The sequence below is a fragment of the Cavia porcellus genome, unplaced genomic scaffold (genome assembly GCF_034190915.1).
Source record: "Cavia porcellus strain 051 isolate PalLab524CR breed Dunkin Hartley unplaced genomic scaffold, mCavPor4.1 scaffold_2, whole genome shotgun sequence".
Taxonomy (NCBI): Eukaryota; Metazoa; Chordata; class Mammalia; order Rodentia; family Caviidae; genus Cavia; species Cavia porcellus.
Genome location: NW_026947485.1, coordinates 111,410,447 through 111,435,816, shown reverse-complemented (window position 1 = coordinate 111,435,816; position 25,370 = coordinate 111,410,447). Strand labels below are relative to the sequence as shown.

Below are 25,370 nucleotides of genomic sequence, written 5' to 3'. Positions count from 1 at the left end.
CCACCAGATGGGCCAGCCTCCACCAGTTGCATAGCCACCATGGCTGTAAATCTGACTTGTTGTTGAGTCTGCATCAAGCGATCAAGCGAGCATTTAACAACCACTAATCCAACCAGGATAGCAACAGCAATAAAAATCCAGGTAGTCAAATTGGGCCAGGAGAACCAAGAGGTGACATGATTCCATAAACCTTTTAGAACATCACTCAGGGTAGACAAATCAAATCTAACCGGGTTCAACTGAATTTTTTCTATTTCGTCTAATTCCTGACTAACAATCATTGACAGGTTGTGAAATTTTGGCAAATAAGTGTCCTGCAGCCATTTAGTCATAGTCTTTGTAGTTTCAGTCAGGTTGGTGCGAACAGGGGTGACGCAGACCCGGAAAGGCAGCCACCTCTGATCACAGAGTTGAGTGGCAACCTGCCACAATGCATCAATCTCCTGCCCGATGAGCTGGATCTCTTCTTGTAGCCGAAGTATAGCCTGGCTGTTAAGCTCAATCTGTTGCCTTTGAGCCTTGATGGTCTCTCCTGTGGCGTTGCTCAGCCGATTGACTGCATCCATGGTCAGCGCGAGCTGCTCGGAGGTCCATGCCTGCAAAACAGCCTGTCCCACTGCAGGGACAAACAGAGAAGAGACCACCCCCACTGCCTGCCACAACCAATCTTTTATCCCTCTTTTTGTTCTGGTTGGCAACGAGGAGAGTGTCCTGGGCTTGGACGGGAACCCAAAGATAGTTTGGACGATATGCTAGAATGGCAAAGGCCGGGTAACCAGTCCAACAATTAGAAAGTGAGCAAGAGGTCTCATTGCTATCGGATGAATTACAATGGAAGGTGTGCTGATGAGAAAGCACAAAGACAAACGGGGGGTCTACACAGACCTCTGTGTTGAGTGGATGGGTCCCGTTTGACGCGCCTGTCACGTTAGTGGTGGAGGTATTGGACAGCGTCTGATTAAGTGTCGTGAAGGGGCGAAGGTCCAAACATGCCCCCATCGCGTTGCAAAGTTGACGTTGCGCAAAGATGGAGGAGGTGTGTCTAGTGGGATCAGGTTGAGGTTCATTACAATACCCCGTGGCCGTCCAAGTGGCCCCCACTGAATAATTCTGAAGCTTAGTTAAATTACCCTCTTTTCTAGGGTGGGTGGTCCAGAGCCACCATCCCTCATGGGTTATAGGATAAGGGTGGATAACTGGGACACAGCGGCGCCAAAAGAGCTCTGCCAGTCTGGTTATTCTAGGGATGTTTGTATCGCAGGATTCGAAGAGTGGGTGCCATGGGGCCTGGAAGTCCTTATTACAGTCGGGCAAGATGGGCCATCGTGCCTGATTAAGGGTCAGGCATGTTTTTGGGGACTTTAACACATCTGAGGAATTGATTCTGGCTGTGCCCTCGCATTCCATGCGCGTCCAATTCACAAATTCCAGCAATGGTAGGGTTAAGTTGGACCTCTCTAGGGTAATAGACAAATTTGCATATGACAGTATAATCGTGTCAGGGGTAAGCAGGAAGGACATATTGAACTCACAACGGGTGTGTGAAACACGTTTATGGGGAAGGTCTAAGACAGTTTGATTGATAGTGTAGCTTTGTTTGGGGAACCTGGTATTAATGGGGGCTCCCTGGACACCTGCGGCGGGCGATACCAAAGGGGTCCTCCAAACCTCGGTTACCTCGCGTCTGGGGAAGCGATCAATTTTCCATGCCAGGGTCATCTTCTGGGGTTCCACTGACCGTGGCACGTTGGAGATCCTCACCAGTCGTTCTGGAATCCACACCGGCTCCTTCCCTGGTTTCTGTGGGAAGACACAAACCGCACCTCGGGTCCAGCTGAGCACTGGGTCCGGGCCATTCCATTGTCCTGTAAGGACATCCTTCCATTTTACCATGCCCTTGTGCATAGGGGAGGGACTGGTATGCTCCTCTGCAGGGGAGCGATCGTGTGCATTCTTTTGCATCTGCTGTTGTGTTGCTGGAGGGCGGGAGCCGAGGGCCGCATTAATTGAAGCGCCCACCAGGGCTGCAAGACCTGAATTAGAGAGTGGTCCCCCCACTTCTCTACATAATTTGGTCCAGGTTTCTAAACTCTTGTTTTTATGTGGTGTAATGACTGCACGGCAGTCCTTAGTACACTGCTCAAAGACTAGCTGCTTTACCAGGGGCTGCGCCACACTGAGGTCGGGGAAGACCTTGCCGGCGGCATCTAGCATCCTGGCCACAAAGTCAGAGAATGGCTCTGTCATCCCTTGCACAATCTTAGTAAGACAGGCGGTATGTTTGCCTGGCTTGGCAAGCTGTTTCCAAGCGGCAATAGCGCACTTGGTAATTTGATCATAAACTGCCTGAGGGTGCCGGATTTGATCTTGCGCATGGGCTCCCTGACCTAGTAGCATATCCTTGTTCCATCTAGCATTGCGCTCCCTAGCGTTCTTTTCAGCTTGCTCCCCACAATACTCGTCGTTCCAAGCCTTCCAGTCCATGAATTGGCCTGGAGACAGGCATGCCTTTGCAAGCTGTGCCCAATCCGAGGGTGTCAAAGGGGTGGTTCCTATATTATCCAAAAGAGCCTGTGTGAACGGAGCGTTGGGGCCATAGGTAGAAACTGCCTCTTTTAATCCCTTAACCACTTTCATGTCCAGGGCCTGATACTAAGGCACGCCGGCCTGGTCTTGAAAGACCGGATAGAAACCGGGGATGTCATATGAGGCAAGGCCCCTACGCAGGACGTCCCACAAGCGACCATGAAACGAGCGGCGTCCGGAGGACGGAAGTGTGGCAGGGAAGGGAGGGGGCGGCCCCCAGCCTCCAGGTGCGCTCATTTCCTGGGGTGGCTCCCAGGGAGGGGCAGACGGGGTTGGTCTCGTCCCGCCTGGGGTATGTACTTCCTGTATATCATTCTCCACTCTCTCGAGCTCTTCCTCTAAGCTCTCCATCAACCCTTTACATAAGGTTCTAGAGGGCTTATTAGTCTCCTGTCCTCTATCATGGCGCGAGCATGTCTTGCCGCCGTCTTCCCCTTTTGGGCCTGTCAGGGGGCCCTCCCCTTCCGAATCTGAGGAGCGATCTGGTGAACCAGCCTCAGAGGCCCCTCTGGAACTCTCTGAGCGCGCCCGCTCGAAAGCATGGCGCGCCTCCTTAAGCCCTTGAGCTGCTCCTACCATGCTTTCGGCTTTCAGACATGCCCGAACCATCTCCCATATGGGGCGGACCATAGGGTCGACACCCATCCCCTGTTCCTCAGCAAACTGAATATCACATCCTAACTTCTCCCAGGAGGGTAAAGTGAGGGATCCGGTGGGCAGAAACCATGGGGCCAAACCATCGATACATTCGAAAAACTGCAGCACCGTTTGCTTATCTATCCTAATCCCTCGCGCCTTAAGCAACAACCACAGCGATAAGGCGAGGGGGCCGCAGTTACCATTGCCCATCTTAACAAAATTAAGGAGCCCCGAGGCGCAATAGCCAACAGAGGCCTGCCCTTCTTTTTCGGGCAATGTCGATCCCCGCAAGGGGTCGACCAGTAGATCCCTTAAAGTGCGTCCCCCAAGGGCCGGGTTAAGCCGCTGCTCACCCGCAGGTACGTACCGTTTTTCAACACAGTCACAGGAGCCGCAGAAGGCACGGGAATGGTTTCGAGTCCCCGTATGGGCCACCAGCTGTCCGGCGCCGCGTCTGTCCCGCAGAATGAGGCACACGAACACTTTGTCTCTGCAGGCTCCTTTATTGACTGGGCTACAACCTCAATACACGTCCGTCCTTGACGGCTTCCTACGTGTTGTGCGTCGGGCACTTCCTATACTTGGGCTTATATAGCTAATGTTATCCAATCATGGGATTACACGTGGGGACAGGCGATTGGGCGGCAACAAGGAAGCAATCAATCATTACCATATATGGCGGGGACAGTAAGCCGAGCAAGAACCAGGAAGCAGGATGTGTGCACCATCTTGGGCACACGATGGGCGGGGGAGCAGCAAGGCGGTAGGCGGACGCCATCTTGTGGCTATATTCTCATGGGTAATACGGCAGGCTCCCAACAAACTCCTACTCCCATTTTCTTTCTTTCTTTTTTGTCTTTTTGAGACAGGGTTTTGCAATGCAGTTCATGCTGGGATTACAGGCATGTGCCACTATGCCCAGCCATACCCCCATTTTCTGATACATACACTTCTCCCAAAGTCTGGTATAAAACATGAAAGTAAGGGGACTCCAACAGTGACTGAGATTGAATTTCTTGGCAGCTTTGAAGGAGAGAGACTTGAGATGGATTTAAATTGATATCAAGAAAATACAAAGAGCAAGTTTTTGGAAATTTGGATTTTGTGGATTAAGTAGAATCTGCTCCATGTATTGGAAGTAATTGGAAAAAAGGCAAAATGTAGTAGGAAGTTCAGTGAGGGCTAAACAGTAAAGTGCATCTTTAATAAATTATGACACTTTTTGCTTTTTGAGAACCTTATTCTGGCTGGACAGAGAGAGGAAGTAGAGCATAGTTACCTAGATAAGGGAGAAAAATGTTTTATTCCTCTCCAATTCTCTTCTAGCTTTCTCCCATTTCATAAGGAGAAGAGCAGTAATAAATGATTATACATGTAGTAAATATTTGTATGTTGCTAGAATGTTTTAATAAAATACTCTGTTACTTCTATTTTTTTCTAGTCATATGTTACATTTAAACATACTCTACAATCCATCATGCCTAACACTGGATGGTAGAGGCAGAAAACACACAATGTGATGTTGGCGCACAGGGCACAGATCAATCTGTTCTACCTTTGGGCTCATCAACATCTTTGTCAAATAGCACTTTTTCCCTTGTTGTTCCACAGGCATAGCAGAGGCCTCAGTGCAATTTCTAGTACTTTTTTCTAAAAAATACAAAACAAAAGACATTTGACTAGACTTAGAGACACTATCTCATGTAATCTGCATTTCCTTAATTCTAAAACACTTGATGAGAACAGATTTTTAATGTTCTGAACTTCAATATGTCTCGTAATTCATGTTAAATCGGTTCATTTTCAGAGAATCTTATTCTGTGTTATTGTATATGGGCATGCTTAGAATATCATGGAAGATATTTTTATAACATTTCCAATTCACATATTATTTATAGTAGGTAAAGTTTTATTTAATTTCAGATTTCCAGTTGGCTCTTAAAACCTTTTAAAGATTATAAAATAATTCAGCAAAAACTAAACTTTTTTAATGTGGAAGACTGACTGTTGTGGAGTGAACAAAGGATTTTAAAACAATAGACAATGTCACATACTTTGTGGGCCAGGCGAGCACCTATGCCGCTGAGCTAAATCCCCAGCCCCCTACTCTTTACCATTTTTATGCATGTTATTTAATGGTGCAGTTGCCCTCTCCATAGCCTGGCCTTGTATCACTTCTTGAGCAAATTGCTCTCGAGTTTCTGGAACACACTTTACTTTTCATACACAGAAAGCCAAGAGATGTGCTTAAGAACGTACGCCTCCAACTTCTAGCCCTTTATTCAATTGACTGATAAGTGAAAAAAACTTCAGTTTATTGCTGCCCTCATCAGTATAATTTAGTCATTCCATTGTGTCTTAGTCTCATTTTTGACACCAAAAACGGTACAGTGTATGTAACTGTACATATGTCCTATATATTTATCAAGAGTAGTATTTCTGCATGAAAGACAGGTTCCAGATGAAGTCAAACCAAGCTTTTCTCTACAATATTGAAATAAAGTGGTGGGCCTATATATACAAAGAGGGACTTATCAGAAGAGCTAGGCAAAGTAATTTTTGTTCTTTGAACCAAAGTTAATTGATACCTTACGACATATAAGATCTCTGTACATTTTAGTATCCTGTAGAGAACAAAATGGGAATGGTTCCTGCTCTCATGAAGCTTGTCTAGTGAAAGAAAGAGGCATAAAGCGATGGTCTCAAAAGTAAGTCTTGGGCCAGGGAGATAGCTCAGTGGCATGACACCTGCCTGGCAAGTATGATGTCATGAGTTTGATTCTCAGTACCAAAAAGGAGTAAATCTTTGTACATTGGATAAGTGTTACATGGAACACATAGAGGGTACTTTGCAAGGATATAACTAAGAGCCTAATTTAAAAATGGAACCACATTTCTGAAAAAGTGACAGTCATTAAAAATAAAAAATTCTTTACATATCCCAAAGTTTGAATTATGTATGCCACTCAAAAATTCATTCTAAATAATTTTATTTTTATATTTATTTGAAATGACTAGATTTGAAATTGAGTTTGTTTAACTGGAAATGACTAGAAAGCATTTTTATTTTTCAGAATTTCTCACTTTTCTTCTCTACTATGTTCTTTTCTCTTCTTATCTTATCTTAAAAACTGTGATAATATTGGCCAGATGGCATTTTTAGAACTCCCACCTCCATCAGTTTTTTTACCGTCTAGTCTAGGGTGGTAGATGATGGTCTTCTGTGAAGTGGTGGCAAAATGATGAAGACCCTGTTGATAGAAACAAGAGATCTATCAGTACAAAAAATGGTCACATTTGTAGGAGAAATGTTTGACTTACAAATGTGTCAAACCTTTGGGAATCTGGAGGTTTTGAATCCTACCACCGCTTTGTTAACACACACACACACACACACACACACACACACACACACACACTGGACATAATTTTAACAGAGGTTGTGCCTTATGAGTTAAGGCAAAAGGAAAGAGAAGGAAAAGGAAGATTGGAAGAAGGTCCTGATACTCAGAAAAGTCCCTAGACATGGAAGGTGTTTAGTGAGTGTTGTTTTTTTTTTTAAATAAGTGATGTATGCATGATGCTTATCCAGGGAAGGTTTTACACATGAAAAAACAAGGCAGTTTTATATCAACCCTTGAAACCTTTATGGTAATGTGTGATAGTCTAATGACTAGAAATTTTCTTCTGTTAACTCTTGTGCCTACCTAGATTTCCCAAGGCTAAGAGCTCAACTAAAAATAAATGTCATCTTTTTCCACAATATGCAAGCATCAAATATTAACAAAGTAAGATACTACATAAACCCAAACCCAAAAGAGAGATGAAGGAGCCAATACTGGACCAAATGTACATGGCTGGGCATTTTTTGTTTGACCAGATCAGGAGTTACTCTCCAGATGTGTAGCTACATCCTCTCCTGCACCAGAGTTAGAAACAGTATGCAGTCAGCTTGGAACCAAAGAGCTGTATGGAGCCAGGGTCAAGAAAGGCAAAATTGGTCAGTGATATATATAGCCCTGTTTGGGAGAGGAGGGAGACCTATTTTTCCTTACCTCAGACCACCATTTGTCATCAGTAGACTAGAATTAATCATGATGCCCTTCTGGCTATTTTGAGTAGTTGGCCATAAAAGTAAGATCTGTTACAATATATTTAATTTTTCTTTTGGCTGTTGGGGGGTTAACAATAGTCAATCAAGATTAGATATTTATACATGTAAAACTGAACTAGGTGCTGTGGGATATGGAAATACTTGAATTAGGAGGATATAAAAATAATTTGCTCTGTAATTTAAGAATTTTAAGTCATGCTGTGGGTTGTAAATATGGAACATATTACTTATGAAAAGCCAGCAATGAAGACATTATGTGCATTGCTTGACACTCGTGAGAAGGTAATTATGTTCTTAGAATTTGAAAGAGGGTAAACTGGGAGACTTTAATAAAAGATTTCAGCTTTGAACCAGACCCTGAAGGATGAGCTGTGACAACAATGTGACTTAAGTTGAAAAAGTATGAAAATCATAGGCTCTGTCTCAAAAGTCTGAAAATTGTATTAATTTTTTCTGTTTCTTTATATCTTCAGGCTCTACTGGCTTCCAGTGGATGAAGAGCTTAATGTACAGGAGACCAGGGAGCCTAATTTTGAGATTTTCTCAATGGTTTATCACTCTTGGCTGATCTCAGCAAAGACAGAGGCACTAACAATGACAAATGAGCTTCCTGTTAAGGCTGGCCTGGTATTGTACTCTTCAGAAACAGGATATGAACCAGGCTGCTAAGATCATCTGCATAAGATTCTAGGGCCATATGTTTTTCAAAACTTTCTATCACCTGCTATGACCAACAATGTCCAAAAGTAGAAGACAGAGGTTTATGTCCTTTAGAGTCTTGATTTCTTGTAAAGTATGATTTCTTGGACAGTTAGGACTGGTTAGTGTGGGAACTTTTGTGAAACACCAGTCTTTCTCCATCTTAAAGCTACTTGAAGTTCTGTGGCAATCTTCCATATAAGGGTGGCCCTCTCTGGAGTAGCCCAGGCCTTTTCCTTCCTTTTGTTATTTTTTTCAAGTCCGGGGGAACTAGATGTGAGTACTCCTTCCTGCCCCCTCCCCTGAGTTTCTGACTCCTGCAGCTATATTCATTTGGGTGTTTTTTTAAGCCAGTAGAGAATCAATTTAGAGTTTTTTGACCCAGCCAATGGGAGTATTGTGTGTCAAGAATGGAAAGATTTGAATACATTAAGTGCAACAAAGCTATTTGCAAGTCTTGGCACAAACCTGTTAACCTTAATAAAGATCATGTTCAAATAAAAATCATGTGTAACAATTGCAAAATAATGTCCACTTAGTTATCTAAAGATGTGCTTCAACAAGGGATTTTCAGTACAATAGCTGCATTTAAAATGTTAAATTTAATGTATTTAAAGCAAGATTTTAATTTTAGAATAGTTTTCAATTTATAGAAAAGATGTGACAGTAGTTCAAAAAATTTTCATGTTTTCCATACCAAGGTCCTGGTTATTACTATCTCACATTAGTGTAGTATATTTGATATAATTAATGAACCAAGATTGATACATTAGTTTAGCTAAGGTCAATACTTTATTCAGTTTTAACCAATATCCTCTTCTGTTCTAAGGTCCCACATTATATGTAATCTTTGTATTTCTTTAGGCTCCTCTTGGCTGTAACAAATTCTCAGACCTTATTTTTGATGACCTTGACAGTATTGAGAAACACTGGTCTGAATATATTATAGAATATCCTTCTATAGAGATTTCTCATAATTATACTGGGGCTATGTATATTTTTTGGAGGAAGACCACAGAGGTAAAGTGTTATTTTCATCCTATTGTAACTTAAATATTATCAACTTGACTTACTGTTGGGAGGTTTTTCCACTAGAAAGTCATTGTTTCCTACTCCCTTTTTATATTGTGTTTCCTGGAAAGAAATTGTTACATGTGGGCCACTCTTAAGAGGTGGGAAATTAGACCTAATGTCCTAGAGGGCAGAGTACCTACATAAATTATTTGGAATTCTTTCATAGAGGAATTTTTCTAGTCTCTCTCATCTATTTGTTTGTTTAATAATTAATCTATTTAATAAATAGATATAGCAGTATAAACTCATGAATATTTATATATAATTCAAACCTGCTTTATTTGATCCTCAAATTGTTTGATTTTTGGTTATTGGAAACTCTTGCAGTTGGTGTCTGTATCATTTTGACATATTTTATCCCCCCTTTTCTTTTTTATCACTTTGTTTTCTGACATTATAAGATAATCCAGGTTTGTCTTGTACATTTCCTGTCTCAGACCTAGAATTAATTATTTCTCTGGGAAATTCTCGTTTCTTTTATTGGAGAATGGTTTTAGAAACAAAGATCTCAGAGCTAGGTATGCTTATAGCTATTGGAACATCATTATTTTGTCAACACTTTCAGCTGACAATGCAAGGGAATATACTTGTATCTTAACCCTTGTGTATATATATATGTATATATATATACATATATATATATCAGACTCTAAATATTGCTATATTCATACACATGTATCTCCTTAAGCTAAACATGAATTAGTAGTGGTATCTCTGACTCTAATCTACTACTGCATAGATCATTCTAGACAAAATCTGTAACATTCTACTCCAACACTGAGAAGCCTAACTCCTAGACTGTGCCATCTATTTATCTGATTATTCAATTCTAATATATGTATAGTATATGTATGTATAATATAGTATATTTGATTCTAATATATGTATAGTAGTTTCACAACTATGAATCTTAGGAAACAACTTTGTCAAAACGTGCTTTTATGTACATTGTCTTTTGTCTTACAGATTTCAGAATGAATTAAGTCAGCACCCTTTTCTCCCACCTTGTCAACAACGTTGTTTCATACATTTGTAATACAATTAGATCCTTTCATTGCAATCTACATTTCTTCTTTGATCCCTTGACCTCTTGAATATTTTTTAAAAATACAAATATATTAAGATTCATTCTTTGTGCTGTAAAGTTCTATCAATTTTCACAAATGTATTTTGTTTTAATACACTGTTTCGGTATCATTCTGAATAATTTGGTCACTTTAAAAACATCATGTTATGTTTAAAGCCCTGGGTTCAATTTGCAGCACTATTCTCCTCCTAAAAAAAAACACCTATTCACCCCACCATCTACTTTCATGAATCTCAGTCACCACTAATATGCAACCATCTGTATTTGAACTGGTTTTTAACAAAATACTTAAACTTAAAAAATATTTTGAAGAGATTGACAGTGTATACAAATTTATTGGACTCTCACAGGTCCCAGACATTTATTTGGAAATAAGTATCTTTGACCTTAAAGATGTTGGAACTTCAGCTCATGAAGTTGGATCTGCCTTTTTTTTTTTCCCATTTACTTTCATGGGGAGGGGGGTCTGCCCTTTGAAGTAGCAACAAACTTTATCTAGGAAATAATAATCCACTTATTATCTCTACAGAACTCTATACAATTTGAGGAGTCAGGGCACTTTGCCCAGTGGTAGGATAGTAAAAAGAATTTTTCAACAGAAAACGTAGGAGACTTCAGCTTATGCAAGGGAAGAAAGAGGACAGTAGTTTTTCTCAACTGTTGTTATGAGTCGGTTGTGAAATACTTAATGTAAACTAATGTCTGAACAGCACAAACATTGTTGAATATTGGGCTTGGGTTAGATATTTATCGGTAGTTTAGGGTCTTCATTTCTATTCTGCAAATTTTTAGTGAGTGCCCACTCTCAAGCCACTTCCCTGTGGGTTCTGGGTTTATCTTCTCAGGCCAATATTTGGTCATACAATTTCCTTTAGAAAGAGCTTGTTATTTTGCAACATTCAAGGGGTTCCCTAACTCAGACTTCAGAGGATTCCTCCCTCATTACCAAGGCTTGTATTAGAAACAGGAAGGCAGTGTGACGCTAGGTCACACATCCTGTTCACACTTCTTATTCATTCCTTCCCTCAGCATGGCTCAGGTCCTGCAGATGCTGGTGCTTGTTCAGGATCACTTTACATTTGGGTAAGAGCTAGAGAGGTTTTATAACCTGCAAAAAAAAGAAAAGTGCTTTTGCCCTCCTTCTCCTCCCCCTTCTCCTCTTGTACCTTTGGATTACTTCTAGAAAATACATGGAAAGTATTAGGGGACAAAAACAAGAGAAACAAGAGGAAAAGACATTTCATTTAATCTGAATTATAAACAGAAAGGGAACTCATACTTGGTTGCATGTCAACTATGTACCTGGGTCTCTGTTGAGAGTACTCACATATTCATCCTCTCCCCATACATGATGTTCTATGAAGTAGATTTAAAAATAAATCTTTACAGATAAGGAAACTGAGGTTCACAAGGGCTTACTAGCTCGTCACATTTTTCACAGTAATGAATCAAATCTTGATTGCCTTAACTCTAACTAAAGACCTGGTAGCACATTCAGTTAATCTTGGTCCTTAAAAAACAAGCAGACTGGGGCTCAGCCCTACCCTAACTCAAATTAATTTGCCATCTTTGAGGGTGCAGTGGGAATTCACATTTCTTAAGTGTTTCCCGTGAGTATGATGTGTCTCTATGGTTGAGAATCATGACCTTACTCGAAGGGTATCTTTCCTTCTACTATACAAAGAACAAACGTGTTTTCTGAACAAATGCGCATTTTAACTGATCTCAGGGCATTTTTTGATTACCCCAACTCCTATTTCCTCACACTTCAGGAGATTTTTTTTATCAGATTTTATTATTTCTGGATACGTGTAAACAAGTAGAGTGAAGAGTGATGTTATGGATGGTTTAATAAAAGTACAAATTTAAATGAATTAATGTGATCGCTATTTCTCTTTGTCTAAAATGTGTGTAGTGCTGGTGTACTACCAAAGCACAAGGTCAAATAATGTCAAGGAAATATGGTTTTCAAAGTAAGATGGCAAATTTGGCTTGTTGAGCATTCATATACCAGCACCAAATGGTACTGAAAAGTCAGTGCCTCCTGAGAATTGGCCATGGTGGGACTGGGGCGGAGGGGATCCAAGAAGAAGCCAACTAGCCAGGCTTCTGGTAAGCCGTGCAAGCTTCGGGGCTTCCAGGAAGAGAAAAGTCAGCACCTCCCATGAGCCTACATGCACACAGGCTGAGAATTAACCTCTCCCATCCCATACACAACCTCTGGTTCGCAGGACAGGCTGAGTTGATCGCAACTGAGTCACTCACCTAAAGCAGCTAAATGTTTGTATTGTCCAGTTGATTTGGAGGCCTGGAGCCAGCGATCCGAGCATCTCTTGGGAGGATGACAGTGTGCAGTGTTGCAAAGAGGGGGGATTTCCTTCTGCTTTGCCTTTGAAGTCCAATATTGTTCTCACTGTTTGCTTTGTTCTGATCATTTTGCTTTATTCAATATTCTGTTTTGATTGGTTTTATTCTGTTTTGGTTTTGGTTACATTGCTATACCTGATGGAATAGACAGCTATTGAGAAGATAACGAAATATAGTAGGCTAGAATATCCTAGTATCCTGCTTTGAAATTCTGTACCAAGTTTGCTGTTTTGTTTTGTTGGATTTTACTATCTTTAAAATAAAAAGGTGAATAAATAAATTATAAAAACACAGCCTTTAGTCTCCCTTTAACCTTGATATCAACCAGCTTGTTTAAAAATACCAAAAGTATGTAACATTTTAAACACCATGTCAAATATTATGAAGAACATTGTATTATATTCATGTATAATAAAAGCTGAATGAATACAGGTTTTCTTATAGCTGGCAAAGCTGGTCTTTTTGTGCAAGAGCTACTCTGGCTGTTTATTTTAGGATACATAGAACCAAAGCTCCTCCTTTCATGAGGAGGAAATCATGAGCTTTGACTCATGATTTTTGTTTTAATAGAGAATTAGAAACAGAACATCAATCCTCCTTTCCATTTCTGACTTTTATATCCAATGTTAGTTTCCATAAAGCAATCTAAAGACAATTTTTTAAAAACTTATTGGTACATTTTCAATATACATAGTGATCATACTCATCATAGGGAATTTGTACCTGTACATAATATATCTTGATTATTCTTTTTTTACTCAACTCACGCCCCTGCCTTCAACCCCTCTTCCTTTCCTTATTTACTAAACTGTGGAAATTTTAATTTTGCTGACTGATTTATTGATTATAGAAAGATTGCACAGTGAATATTTTTCTAGCGTATACTGGTACAATAATTTGTTAGCTTTGATCAATTTGTTGTTGAATTGTTTTCATTTTTCTTGCAAATTATTTCTTTTATCTCTTTGTGCCTACAGTGAAATGCTTACCCTATTTTATGATAATCATCATACCAGATTACAATACTTTTCTTTTTTTTTTTTCTAACTAAATCTTGTCATCCTTCAGCCCCAAAACAGTTTGGTATAGGGGCACTTAGTAAATGATCAATTAAATTTCTAAATGCTAAGTATTATTCCTGTAATAATTCCACAGCATGTTGTCAAATCATCTCCCATGTAAAAAAAATTGTTTTACCTTTTATCATAGAAAATATCAGATATAAATTTGAGATAATAGCACCTGTTACCCTACTAAATTACCTGTCACCCAGCTTTATTTTATTTACTTATTTTTTATTACTTTTGTTTGTTTGTTTGTTTTGAGACAGGGTCTCACTATGTAGTTCAAGCTGAACTTGAGCTCACTTTGTAGCCCAGGTTGGTCTCAAACTCACAGCAATCCTCCTGCCTCAGCCTCTTGAGTGCTAGGATTAGAGAGAGGCATGTGCTACCATGTTCAGCTCAGTTCTGTCACTCAACAGCTGTTAACTCATCCCTAATCTTGTTTAATCTGTATCTCACTCTCTCTGAAATTAACCCCAAATTTCCTCTACATATTTTAGTATTTACCTCCAAAAATAAGAATTGTTGAAAATTATAACCATAACAATGTTATCATAAAAATTTATAATTCTGAATTCTATAATATTACATCTAGTTAGTGTTTAAATTTTCTCCATTTTATTTTATTATATGTGATAGTATAAACAAAAATTTTTATGGACAAGGAGATAATATAGTAACCACTGTTCATTTTCTGTTAGTTGGTTCTGAATACCCTGTAATACTTTCATTCTCTTGAATGGTTTTATACTGTCTTGTTATGTTTGATACTATAGTGTATGAAGGTATACTCAAATATTTCAAGGAAATAGACACTATGGTAGCTACTGTTATGTCGAGTTGTCTTGTGGTGAAACACTATGTTGCTTAAATTGTTCTGTTCTGACCTGTGTTGTGATGTCCTCTTTTATCTTAATCTTTTTTTGTAAATAAAAAAATTTTTCTCCATTTTAAAGCTTCTTTTAAAGTGGCTTGAATTAGAATTTCAGGGTCCTGATATTGCATTTAATTGGTTAATCTTTATAAATTCTTTTAAATATAAATTAATGTGCTTCCTTCTGTTTCCTTCCGTACAATTTATTTATTCAGTAAACTGAGTTGTTTCGTAAAAATGTTTCCTGTGGGTGAGATTTTATTCATTGCCTTTCTCTAGTTTCTTCTAGTGTGCTTATCTATGTTCTGTATTTTCTTTACACTGGTATTTAGGTCTAGAAACTTATTTATTTTTCTTTGCAAAAAGCTTCAAAGGGTATGACATGCCTTCATTACAAGACACATAATGAATAATGAATATTTGTACTCCTTTTGTGATATTAGCATTGATTGGTGATTATTGCTTAGATTTATTATGTTTAGACATTATTAGGTATTTGCAAAGAAACTGATAACACTAAATGCTATCAATGTTATTCATCATATAGAGGACTTTAAACTTTCCCTGATGAGCCATTTGGTGTCTTGTAGCAGAATTTGTACCGCAAAGGCAAGTTGGATGTTGATAGTCTCCTTATGCCATAATTATTTGTTTTCAGAATAATGATTTTGTTGCAGAGGTATAGTTTCTATCTAGTATGATTATGAACATATCTGATATGTTTCAATCCATTGAAATGATAAATTTTATTGCTTTAGGTTTTGTTTCTTTGTTTAGTGGAATCTACTTGTGATTGACTTCAATGCTATAACCTTGGATTAGGCTAGATATCTGAGGCTTCTTTCAAACCTCAAATGTTAACTAAGGCCTATAAGCAGGTTTGTGAAAAGAGAATCTGCTCTAGTGATTCTGGTTCTTCAAGACTTACCTTCTTCTCCAAGGATTAACCTTTGACTTGATTTCAAAATAATTTTGCATACCCAGTTTAAAAGTAATTTGGTTCACTCCTTATCTGCATTAGGACCATCTTGCAAAATCTGGATGTGGCAATCCGTGCTTACAGAATTCTGGAGATAGGAAGTCAAAGGCTGAAAAAGGTGGACAACTTCCATTAGGTCACAGCTAGACAGGTTCCCAGTGAGCAGCTTCCTCTCTGGTCTGACCACCTTCCAGCCAACATAGGCTTTTCCTCCAGTTCCTTTGGTGCTACTTTGGTGCTTTCTTGTTCTGCTATGATGAGCCTTGAACAGATTTGCTTATCATGATCGTAGGAGGACCAGGAGTGATTGGGTTTTAAGGGGAAAGAACAAACTTTTCCGGGGGGCATTGAAGCAACTAGTTAGTCTCCTGTCTGGCTTTCATAATGACAATACATAAACGTCTTTTTCTTCTTTTGTTTCTAATGACTTTCCTTGCCCCCCCAATATGACTTTCTCAAAGGAAAAAAAATGGATTTCTGTAATAGAGCAGAGGAGAGATGTAAAAAGAGGGAAGGAGAGAGCGAGAGAAAGAGAGAGAGGAGAGAGAGATTGCACACATTCTGTTTCAAGAGTAGAAAAATGCATAACCCTGAGGGAATCCTTAGAGTAAATTTAGGGAAATGAGCTGCTGGACTCCTCAGCCAATCTGTCCTTTCTAGTCAATGAAAAAGATAGGGTTTGAAGTTCCTTCCAAAACGGGGTAGGCTAATTTAGCCCCTCCCACAAGCTCAAGGGTCTGTTATATCTCTGATCCTGAGTACCTCTCTCACTGTGATCGACCACAGCAAGCAGAGGCTGTAAAAACATCACACACACACACACACACACACACACACACACACACACGCACTCCAAAAGGAGGAAAGAGGAAGAAAACAAAAGCTGCTACTCATGGAAGGTACAAAGGGTAAGACCAAAACGATTTGATCCGAATCCTTCTGGGGGGGGGTGGAATGCACGGAGGAGGGGAGGGAGAGAGAGAGAGACATGGAGATGAGAAGAGAAAAGCTCATACTAAAAGCAAGTACTTGAAAGAGCAAGAGGCAGAAAGCCCTGAATTAATGTGTCCACCCTCTTCCCTTTGAGGAGGCAGAGAAAAAACTTGGGGAAACTTTTTAGGAAACAGAGCTCAGAGCTGTAGTCAAGAGTGCCTCTTGAGCCAGCTGGAGGAGCTTGTGAATATTCATAATCAATTTGTATGCGGATCTGGTTTTTTAGAAGCAAATAACATTTGCAGTTCCTCTCAGTTGAAGAGGCAGCTGCTTCATCTCTAGTTCAGTTGGTTGTCTAGCCTCAGGTCGGGTCCGTGCCTCAGGGTGTTTGCTGGGAGATACTGGTTTGTGTGCCTAGATTTGTTTTGTGCTCAAATTTCCTGCATACTTTCCTGTTGTGAAATTAGCAAAGCCTTTTCTACCAGAGTTAGAACGACAAGGTCATGTAGCAAGAGGCCGTCACAACAGGATCCCAGAGTGTCTTGCAAAAAGAGGTTGAGAGTTTCTTGAGATGTGTGGGGGAGCACAGATGTCAACGTGAGGGGTGGGAGGGTGGGCAAGGAAGAATAGGAAGAGTTTTGCCTTTAAAAAGCAGGTCGCGTGGCACTTACTGCGATAAGATTTTGCCTGAAAACTACTAGAGCAGTCTGGTTTGCTCGAATGGTGTGCAGCCTCTGTCTTTTACCTCTTTTGGGCATTTTCTGCCAGGACTGAGAACCGTGGCTTACCAGTCTTTGAGTTCCAGGAATAATCTCTGTAATAGTGACCGAATGTACAACTAACTGTCACAAACACAAACTTCATCATCTCTGACTTCTAATATCTCCACACTTTTATCACATAGAACATAGAGGAATAAGATGAATAGCTAACAGACTTCTTACTAATTCTAATAATGCAGTTGTTCAGGTTTTCTAAGTCTTTTTTCTGTGCCGGGGACTGTTCCAAGCTTATTATATGCTACTTATTCCTCACATCAACTTTATGAGGTAAATACTATCATCACTGTCCCCATTTTCCAGATGAAAAAGTTGAGGTTCTGAAAGTAACATCAGAAAGTGGTGCTGGTCTTCCAAGGCAGGCCTACACAGGTCCTGAGGATGTTTCTACTGCAGCATACTGTTGCTTTCCTCAGAGGTCTCTCCCTGATCCTAGATTCTCAGTTATCAAACCCCTGAAGCCCTGAGGGAAATGATACTGATGAAATCTCAAATCTGTAAAGGAACTTGAACTTTGCAATCAAGTTCACATGTATTTTTTTTTTCATTTGTTATTCATAACCATTCTTTATGTTACAGAAGCAGATACTACTATTTTGGTTTCTTACAGAAGGGAAAAATTGAGACTGGGAGGGGTTAGGTGACAAGAATCCACAACCAAATGTTGAAAGTCTAAACCAGTCCAGAAATCCTCTGCTTCTGGTTTCTTTTCTAACCTGCAGAGCAAGCCTGGTCATCTCGGAACTTTGTCCCCACCCCCAGCTAGTTCTCACTAAGCCACTTTCAGTTCCCCAAGAGAACTGCTTCTTTCCTGTCTCTCAGAATATATTACAAGGGCTTGAGTGACATGTGGTCCTCTTCTTCTTCCCCTTTGTTCTGGAACCAACCTTTTCAAGTTTGAATCCTGGATCCATCATTTACTGTGTGCCTCAGTTTCCTTATCTCTAAAATGAAGAGTATTTTAATACCCACCTCACAGGATTGCACAAGAACTGATTAAGGTTCCTTAGAATGGACTCAGTGTGTAGTGTGGTCAATCAATCTTAGCTGTTGCTCCTTCAAGCTTGATTTTGAGCATTATTCTCCCCTGTAAGCGTTCTCTAACCCTTTGAACCTGGATTAGGACCCGTCTTAATGTCTCTACTGTGTAATCATCCTTTATACCTGAGGTAGTGCTGCTCATGCTTATCTACATGCCTGCACACTGTATCACTCTTCCTCTTCTGATTATAATTTCTTTGTCTTTGAATGTGCATGCTTGAATGTGCTCAAAGAGCATTTGTTTTTCAGTTTCCAAAGTCATGGCAATTTTATTGTCAGTATGAGCAGACTGTGGGAGAGATACCTCAGTCACAACAGAGGCCCAGGAGGCAGTTTTGGTGCAGGGACCCATATAACAGTCCTAGAGGACCTGGTTCAAAAAGCAATCTGGGAAGTAGGCAGATGCTGAATTCTGACTCAGGAGGAGCCACATTCTGATTTAGTAACCAGTGCTGAAAGGGGGCATTCTATAAACTTCTCCACAAGATCTGCAAATCTCCAGAGTTGGCAGAGTGGTCGTACCCACCATTATGAGTGACCCTAGGCACGGGTTCTCAAAGTTGGTATCCATTTCAGGGATAATGCTAAGCTTCCTGAGAATGACCACACACTAGATTCTTAAGGACGTACAGAAGGTCCTTGCCAGCCACTAGCACCTTCAGATCTTTAATGGCCATTCAGCAACTACCTAGTGAATTGGGTATTATTCTTTTAGCAGTATTCAAGAGTCAGGAAGCTGGTTTAAAAATGAACATTCAAATTGGACATGGTGGCACATACCTGTAATTCGGTTACTCAGAAGGCTGAGTCAGGAAGATCACAAGTTTGAGGCCAGCCTGGGCAACTTAGTGAGATCCTGCCTCAAAAACAGACAAACAAACAAACAATTGGAAATGTAGCTCATTGGTAGAGCACTTACCTAGCATGTGTGATACTCTGGGCTTAATTCCCAGGAGAGTAAACAAGAGAAAAGTAAAAGAACCCTGGGTTTCCTCCCTGGTGGTGTATAAAACTCTTACAGTCTGTGAAGATGTAGGTGGGAGTCTTCTAGGTGGATAATCTTTTATTTCCCCAGAAAGGGAGGCCAAAGCCAAAGCCAAGGAACGCTGAGCTATATCCCCAGCCATTTTAAAAATTTTTATTTTTGAGATAGCATCTCACTAATTCATCCAGGCTGGCTTTGAATTTACTACCCTATTGCCTCAGGCTCCCAGATAGCTGGTATTACAGGATTGCAGCACCATATTTTTTTGCGGCCAGGAATCAAACTCATGACCTTGCACTTGCCAGGCAGGCGCTGTTCTGCTGAGCTATATCCCTGGCCGCAAGTAGATGATCTTAATTGCTGAAGTGGCTCCATACCAGGGCACCTAGTTTGGTCAGTAGCTCTGGTTGAAATTTAGTCTCTACTCTCTACTCAGTTAGGGACCAAAATGGAGATTTTGAATGCTTCATAGGATAATTTTGCTATCTCTGAACAGAACATCTGGTTCCATAAATAGCCCCACTTGACAACAACCTTGTTGTCTGGGACAATGTATTTTGGCAGTGAAAGAAAAACATAGCAAACTTTGACCCTGAGTAAAATCATAAAGTACATTAAGTTTGTTTCCAGTACCCTCCCTTTCCGCTTCCTGGCATAACTTCAGACCAGTTTGACAAATATTATTGTATGTCTACAATTTATAAATCTGCATGCCAGCTCCTTGGGCTTTAAACATGTTGCTTGCAATGCAGTAGGTTGGAGAGATATATATATAACCAACTCTAATCAAAGCCAGTCTCCGTGAGATGCCAATAATAATAATGAACATTATTTATTATGTGCCAGACATTGCAGTGTTTTATTTGCATTCTTTTGTATAATATTCACAACAACTCTATGATATTAGTTTCTACATTTTATAGCATGGAAGGGGGTCTTTTAGCCAAAGGCAGATAGCTAATAATGGACAAATGGGAAATTTTAACCTATGTGGTTGGGCTCTGAAGCTTAAGGCTTAACAAATCAGTTCCACCTGTGTGTGTCATATGGACGTCTAAAGAAAGTGTCTTGAGAAACAGAATTAGGAGTGATGACTGGGAAAATTTTTCAAGGCATGAGACTTGGACCTAGAAAGGAGAGTGCAATGTTGGGCCCCAAAAAAGCTGCTTCTCTACTCTAGCAATGCTTAAGAATTTTTTAAACTAAAAGTTCAGTGTGGAATTAAGACTAAAAAATCTTCCCTTTTCCCAATTATGATAGTACTGTGTTACATATTCATCCTGGAGATATAAAGGCAGAAGTCCAGAGTTTAGCCTTGACCATGAATTTGGGATTACCAGTAATCGAATATACTTCTACAAAATAATCAACTGTATTGTAAATTATTGTCTTAATCATGATTTTCCTTCATAGTAATAAAGTATATGTGGCAAAAGGTTTTAGAAATAATTGTGATTGGTATTGCTAAGCCACATTTTCAGAGTGTTTCTTTCCTTGCATTATCTTTTTTGATTGCGTTTCCACTTTGTAGCCAATATTGGTGCCCAGAGGCAGTACTGTTTAATCCGTATACTATTGTTTAGTTGTGCTAGGCTCAGCCTGTGCAGAGTGAAGAAGAGACTTGGGGAAAATCGCACAGTTTGTTCTTTGATACATTTTGGAGGCCAAAATCAAAGGCAGTCCCTGTAGTGGGGGTTTGATGGAAGTGCAGGGGAGTGGAAGCTTTAGCTTTGCTTTGCTTTGCTTTGCTTTGCTGTGTGTGTGTGTGTGTGTGTGTGTGTGTGTGTGTGTGTTTCTGAGGAAATGTTTGTCAGATTTGAACGTGTGTTCATTAGCTTAAAAAGGCAGATTTGAATTCACAAACTAAGATAGGGCTCAGATTTTGCATTTCCTGTAAGTGATGATAGTGCTGACTTCCACATGCTGCACTTGGAATAGCAATAGAGTCATTGCGTGCCTGACTGTCAGGTCTTATTTTGGTACCAATTGGCCAAATCCTCCCCTTCCCCAGCCCTTCACTGAGCTAACACTTTGAGTTAATGATCAGTTACATCACTGCAGAATATTAGGAAGTCTAATTTGTCGTTCATTTAGTAAACTGGAACTTGAGGCCCTCAATTTGCCATATTTTAGAAATAACTCTTAAGTCTTCAGCACACAATCTATTGTTAAACAAAATGGCCTTGTGATGAATTTCATACATATTTCCATCCTTTCTCCATGGCTCCAAGGTTTTCTAAATTTCTTTTATACTCTTCCTCCAGCATGAGAAATACTGCACCAGAATGTGTGGCTGCCTCAGAGACATGGGCTGGGTGTTAGAGTTCAGGGACTCAGGGCTCTAAGATTAGGAGCAGAGTGCCTGGGCCACTGTCTGCACTTCGTAGCAGTAAAGTAAGGATAATCCTTGGGACCAAGTTAGGAAAGTGGATGTAGTGAGCACTGCTGGATTTGTTTTAGATTTGGAAAATTGAGGGGATTATGAGGAGAACACAAGTTGTTGGACAAAAAAATCCAGGGAAAAATGTTGTCACTTGCAGTTTTTTTTTTTTTTTTTTTTTACTTTTTTTGGTCTTTTTCCTTTTTATCGGTACCAGGAATCGAACTCATGACTGCCTGCTTGCAAGGCAGGCGCTTATGCCGCTGACCTAAATCCCCAGCCCACCACTTGCAGTTTTTGTGCTACAATATCAGAGTGACTTCAGAGACCCAGGAACAGTGACAGTACATGCTGGATATAAAGTAGCATTTTCTTTTCTATAATTTTATGTTTTTCGTATAAGAGATTTTGGATGTATACAAAAATGCTGTGTAAAAGGAAATAAAACATAATACTTGAAATAAAAACTAGTGACTAATAAATGATAATATTTCCAAATCAAATCAGAGCAATTATAGGAGAAGGTATAATGATATGTGAAAGGATTTAAAGGATTAATTTTGTAGTTCACATTAAAGACATACGTTTCATTTAGAAAGACTACAGATAATTTTTCTTTTGAATTATAGGGAGAATGTGAACAGTATCTTTATGTTTAAGAGAATGTAAGTAATGCACATGTGCATTAAAGAAAACATGATAATATAGATCAGGGAAGGAAAATCACCCCTCGTTATATTTGGTATGTGTAGCCATTACACGGCTACGTTCGCGTAGGCAGGTCGCTCCTGCATCCCCCAAGAGTATGTTTCTTTAAAAGTCCTTTTATACTGTATTGGGGTTATTTCTCTCATTTAGCACTTAGTTGAGTAGGAACTTGAAGGATTATGAAATGGCATCATAATTAGTAGTTATATGCAGTTTTAAAACCTTACTTTAAAGTAGCAATGAATCACACAGGGGTTTTTTGCTGTTTTTAAAATTTTATTTTAAAGAGTGAAAAAAACCAAACAACAAAACAGAACAAATCAGAAGAAAGCAATGCAGTGACAGGACTTCAAAGCAAGACAACAGGAGATCAACAGTGGCTACCGTAATGTCTCTTACTTTTTTTGAAATAGTTGTCCATAACATCACACACAATGAATCCAAATAAAACAGTATAAAACTGATCAAAACAGAAGAATGAAAGCATTACAGGCCTTCAAAACCAGACAATAGGAAAATCAACAATGGCTACCATAATGTGTCTTGTTCTCTTCAAAAAATTGTTTTGCCATTTTATATCAGTCTTTGTTAGCATAATTTTTAGTGATATAGTTTATTTAGTAATTTCCCTGTTATCAAACATTTAGGATGTATCAATTTCTAGTAAATACCTTTGTACAGGAGCTTTTTCCAAATGTAGGGGTACAGTGTCCCCCTATGGACAGAATTCCAGAAGAATTATTTGTTTAGAACTTGTAAATATTTTCTAAAGTTCTTGATTAGTGTTGCCAAGTTGCATTCTCAAAGGGCAAACCTTATGTACTCCACAGCGGTTCATCTTTTGCAAAATCCCTTACAGCTTCAGTGATCTTAAAAACATATCCATTTTTACATTATTTTAGTTTACACTTTTTAATTACTATAAATGTGATATTTTCCACAAGATATATTCCATGTTTTGCATATTATTTCCATCTTTGCCAAAAATTAATTTATGTGATTACTTCATTATATATAAGTATTCAACTTTTTTCTGCCATGTTTGCAGTGGTTTTTCTGAATCAGGTCTTAGAGTTAATAAAGAGAATTATAACTGTGAGTGAACCTCGCACATTTTGATATGCAGTTTGTAGCTTTATATGTAATTTGATATTACAGTTTTACTTTTTTAACACTTAAAAAATAATTGTTAAAGTTATAAGTAATGTTTATTTTTGCCCAGATCATTATTTTATTTTGTAATGCAGAAGAATATAGTTTTATAGTTTCTAGGTTTTTTGATAACTAAGTATGTGGATAATTTTTATAAATCTTTTATAAATACTTGTGAATAAGATTTATTGTTAAGATATACATTAGATATCTATTAATGAATCCAATCTTTTCAATTATTGTAATTTGTCCATGCTATAATTTTCTGCAATGCGAAAATATAATGTATATGTTTTCACTTTTGAATACTTTATTGATAACTATGCAAATTTTAAGCTCCATAGCAAAGAAGGTATGATTATTTTTTATTGTGGCTTATTATAAAAGGAACAGGCAATGGTGAACTGAGAATATGGGAGTACGGTAAATTAAATGCAGAGAAGTAATTCACTAAAGTTTTAAGATAAAGGAGCATGAAGTAACATTCTCTGATTACACTCTAGGAAGCTGAGCCTTGTACGGCTGCATAACTCTAGATAGTATGGAATGAATGTACATGAAAGTTATTAAGCCTTTCCCGCCCAAATAACCATGGCAAATTCTAGGAGACAAGAACCAGAAAGTGGGCCTCATTGGCAGGATTTAGGAGCCAAAATAGGTGCCAAAATTGCTGAGCTGTTAAATCACAAGGGTAGTACTAAGACTCATGCATAGAAATATATCTGAAGAGAGATATCATCAAATAATTTTTAGATAATTGCACTGAAAAGTCAGAGAAGGGAGAACTCCTAAAGCTTATAATGAGCAAGAATGGGTAAAGAGAAAATCAATAGTTTAGTATTCGTATCTTTTAATTTAAACTGCATAAAATATTGTTGATACATTTGTTCTTGATACCATTTGTTCTCTGCCTCTTTTTTCTTGCTTTATTTTGCTGTGCTTAGAAATAATCATAAGAACTTCTTCATAGTTCTCTGTCTCCCTCAGTATCTCGCTGTCTGTCTTTCTTTAGCTTGCCAAAATAAAAATTGTAGTGAAATGCAAAGATAGCTGGGTCCAGTTGGATCTTGTGAATGATACTTTGTGTAGAAAATGGATCCTTGTAAATATGATTAAATTAGAGATTTTTTAGAATCAAACTCAAGACCTTGGGCTTACTAGGCAGGCGCTTGAACTGCTGAGCTATATCCCGGCCCTAAATTAGAGATCTTGAGATTATCATGAATTACCCTGGCACAGTGTCCATGTAAGAGAGAGGGCATGGGAGACTTTATAGAGATGAAGGCAGTGTGGCCACAGAAGCAAAATGCTTTCCTTTTGTCTTTGAGGATGAAGAAAAGTGTCACAAATCAAGGTGCTCCAGAAGTTTAAAAAGCCCTACTGACACCTTAATCTCAGTCCAATGAAATTGATTTCACGCTTCAGCTTCTAGAATTGTAAGAAAATGTGCATGCTCTGTTTTAAGCCACAGGTTAAGATAATTGTTATAGCAGCCATAGGAAGCTAATAAGGTAAATGTTTAACAAATGGAAATGGAAATGCCTTTAATTAATTAGTTAATTAATATGCAGCTTCGTAGCATGCATTAGGGCCCACGCTATTCTAATCACCCTACAGATTATGGGGGTCAGTTTTTGCATCACTGAGATACAACATCTAATACCCACAACTTCCAGGAGGAAAAGTTTAATTTGCAGTTTACAGTCATGGGATTCAGATCATAGTTGGTTGGGAATCAGAAGAGGGGTACAAAGTGAAACACACCCAGACATGTGTTCTACCAGTTCTCGGGGTGGCTCCCAAACCAATCAAAGTGATACAGTCAAGCTTAACCATCCCATCATATCCCTTGTCACCTTGACACCTAAATAAATCTCTTTAAACCATACTTACTCTACAAATAAACGTA

General features: G+C 39.1%; 1 protein-coding gene across 2 annotated transcripts in view; it reads left to right on the top strand.

Annotated features, from left to right (window-relative positions):
• Positions 1–16,213: 16,213 nt before the first annotated feature.
• Entpd1 (ectonucleoside triphosphate diphosphohydrolase 1) overlaps positions 16,214–25,370 on the top strand; it is an 83,942-nt gene continuing 74,785 nt past the window's right edge. Inside the window, exon 1 of one of the 2 annotated variants that reach the window (XM_003479762.5) lies at positions 16,214–16,391. In XM_003479762.5, coding sequence (XP_003479810.2) covers positions 16,376–16,391 — 16 coding nt within the window. In that variant the 5' untranslated portion in view covers positions 16,214–16,375. The remainder of the gene's footprint in view (positions 16,392–25,370) is intronic. The other variant, XM_063245165.1, reaches the window with a different exon arrangement.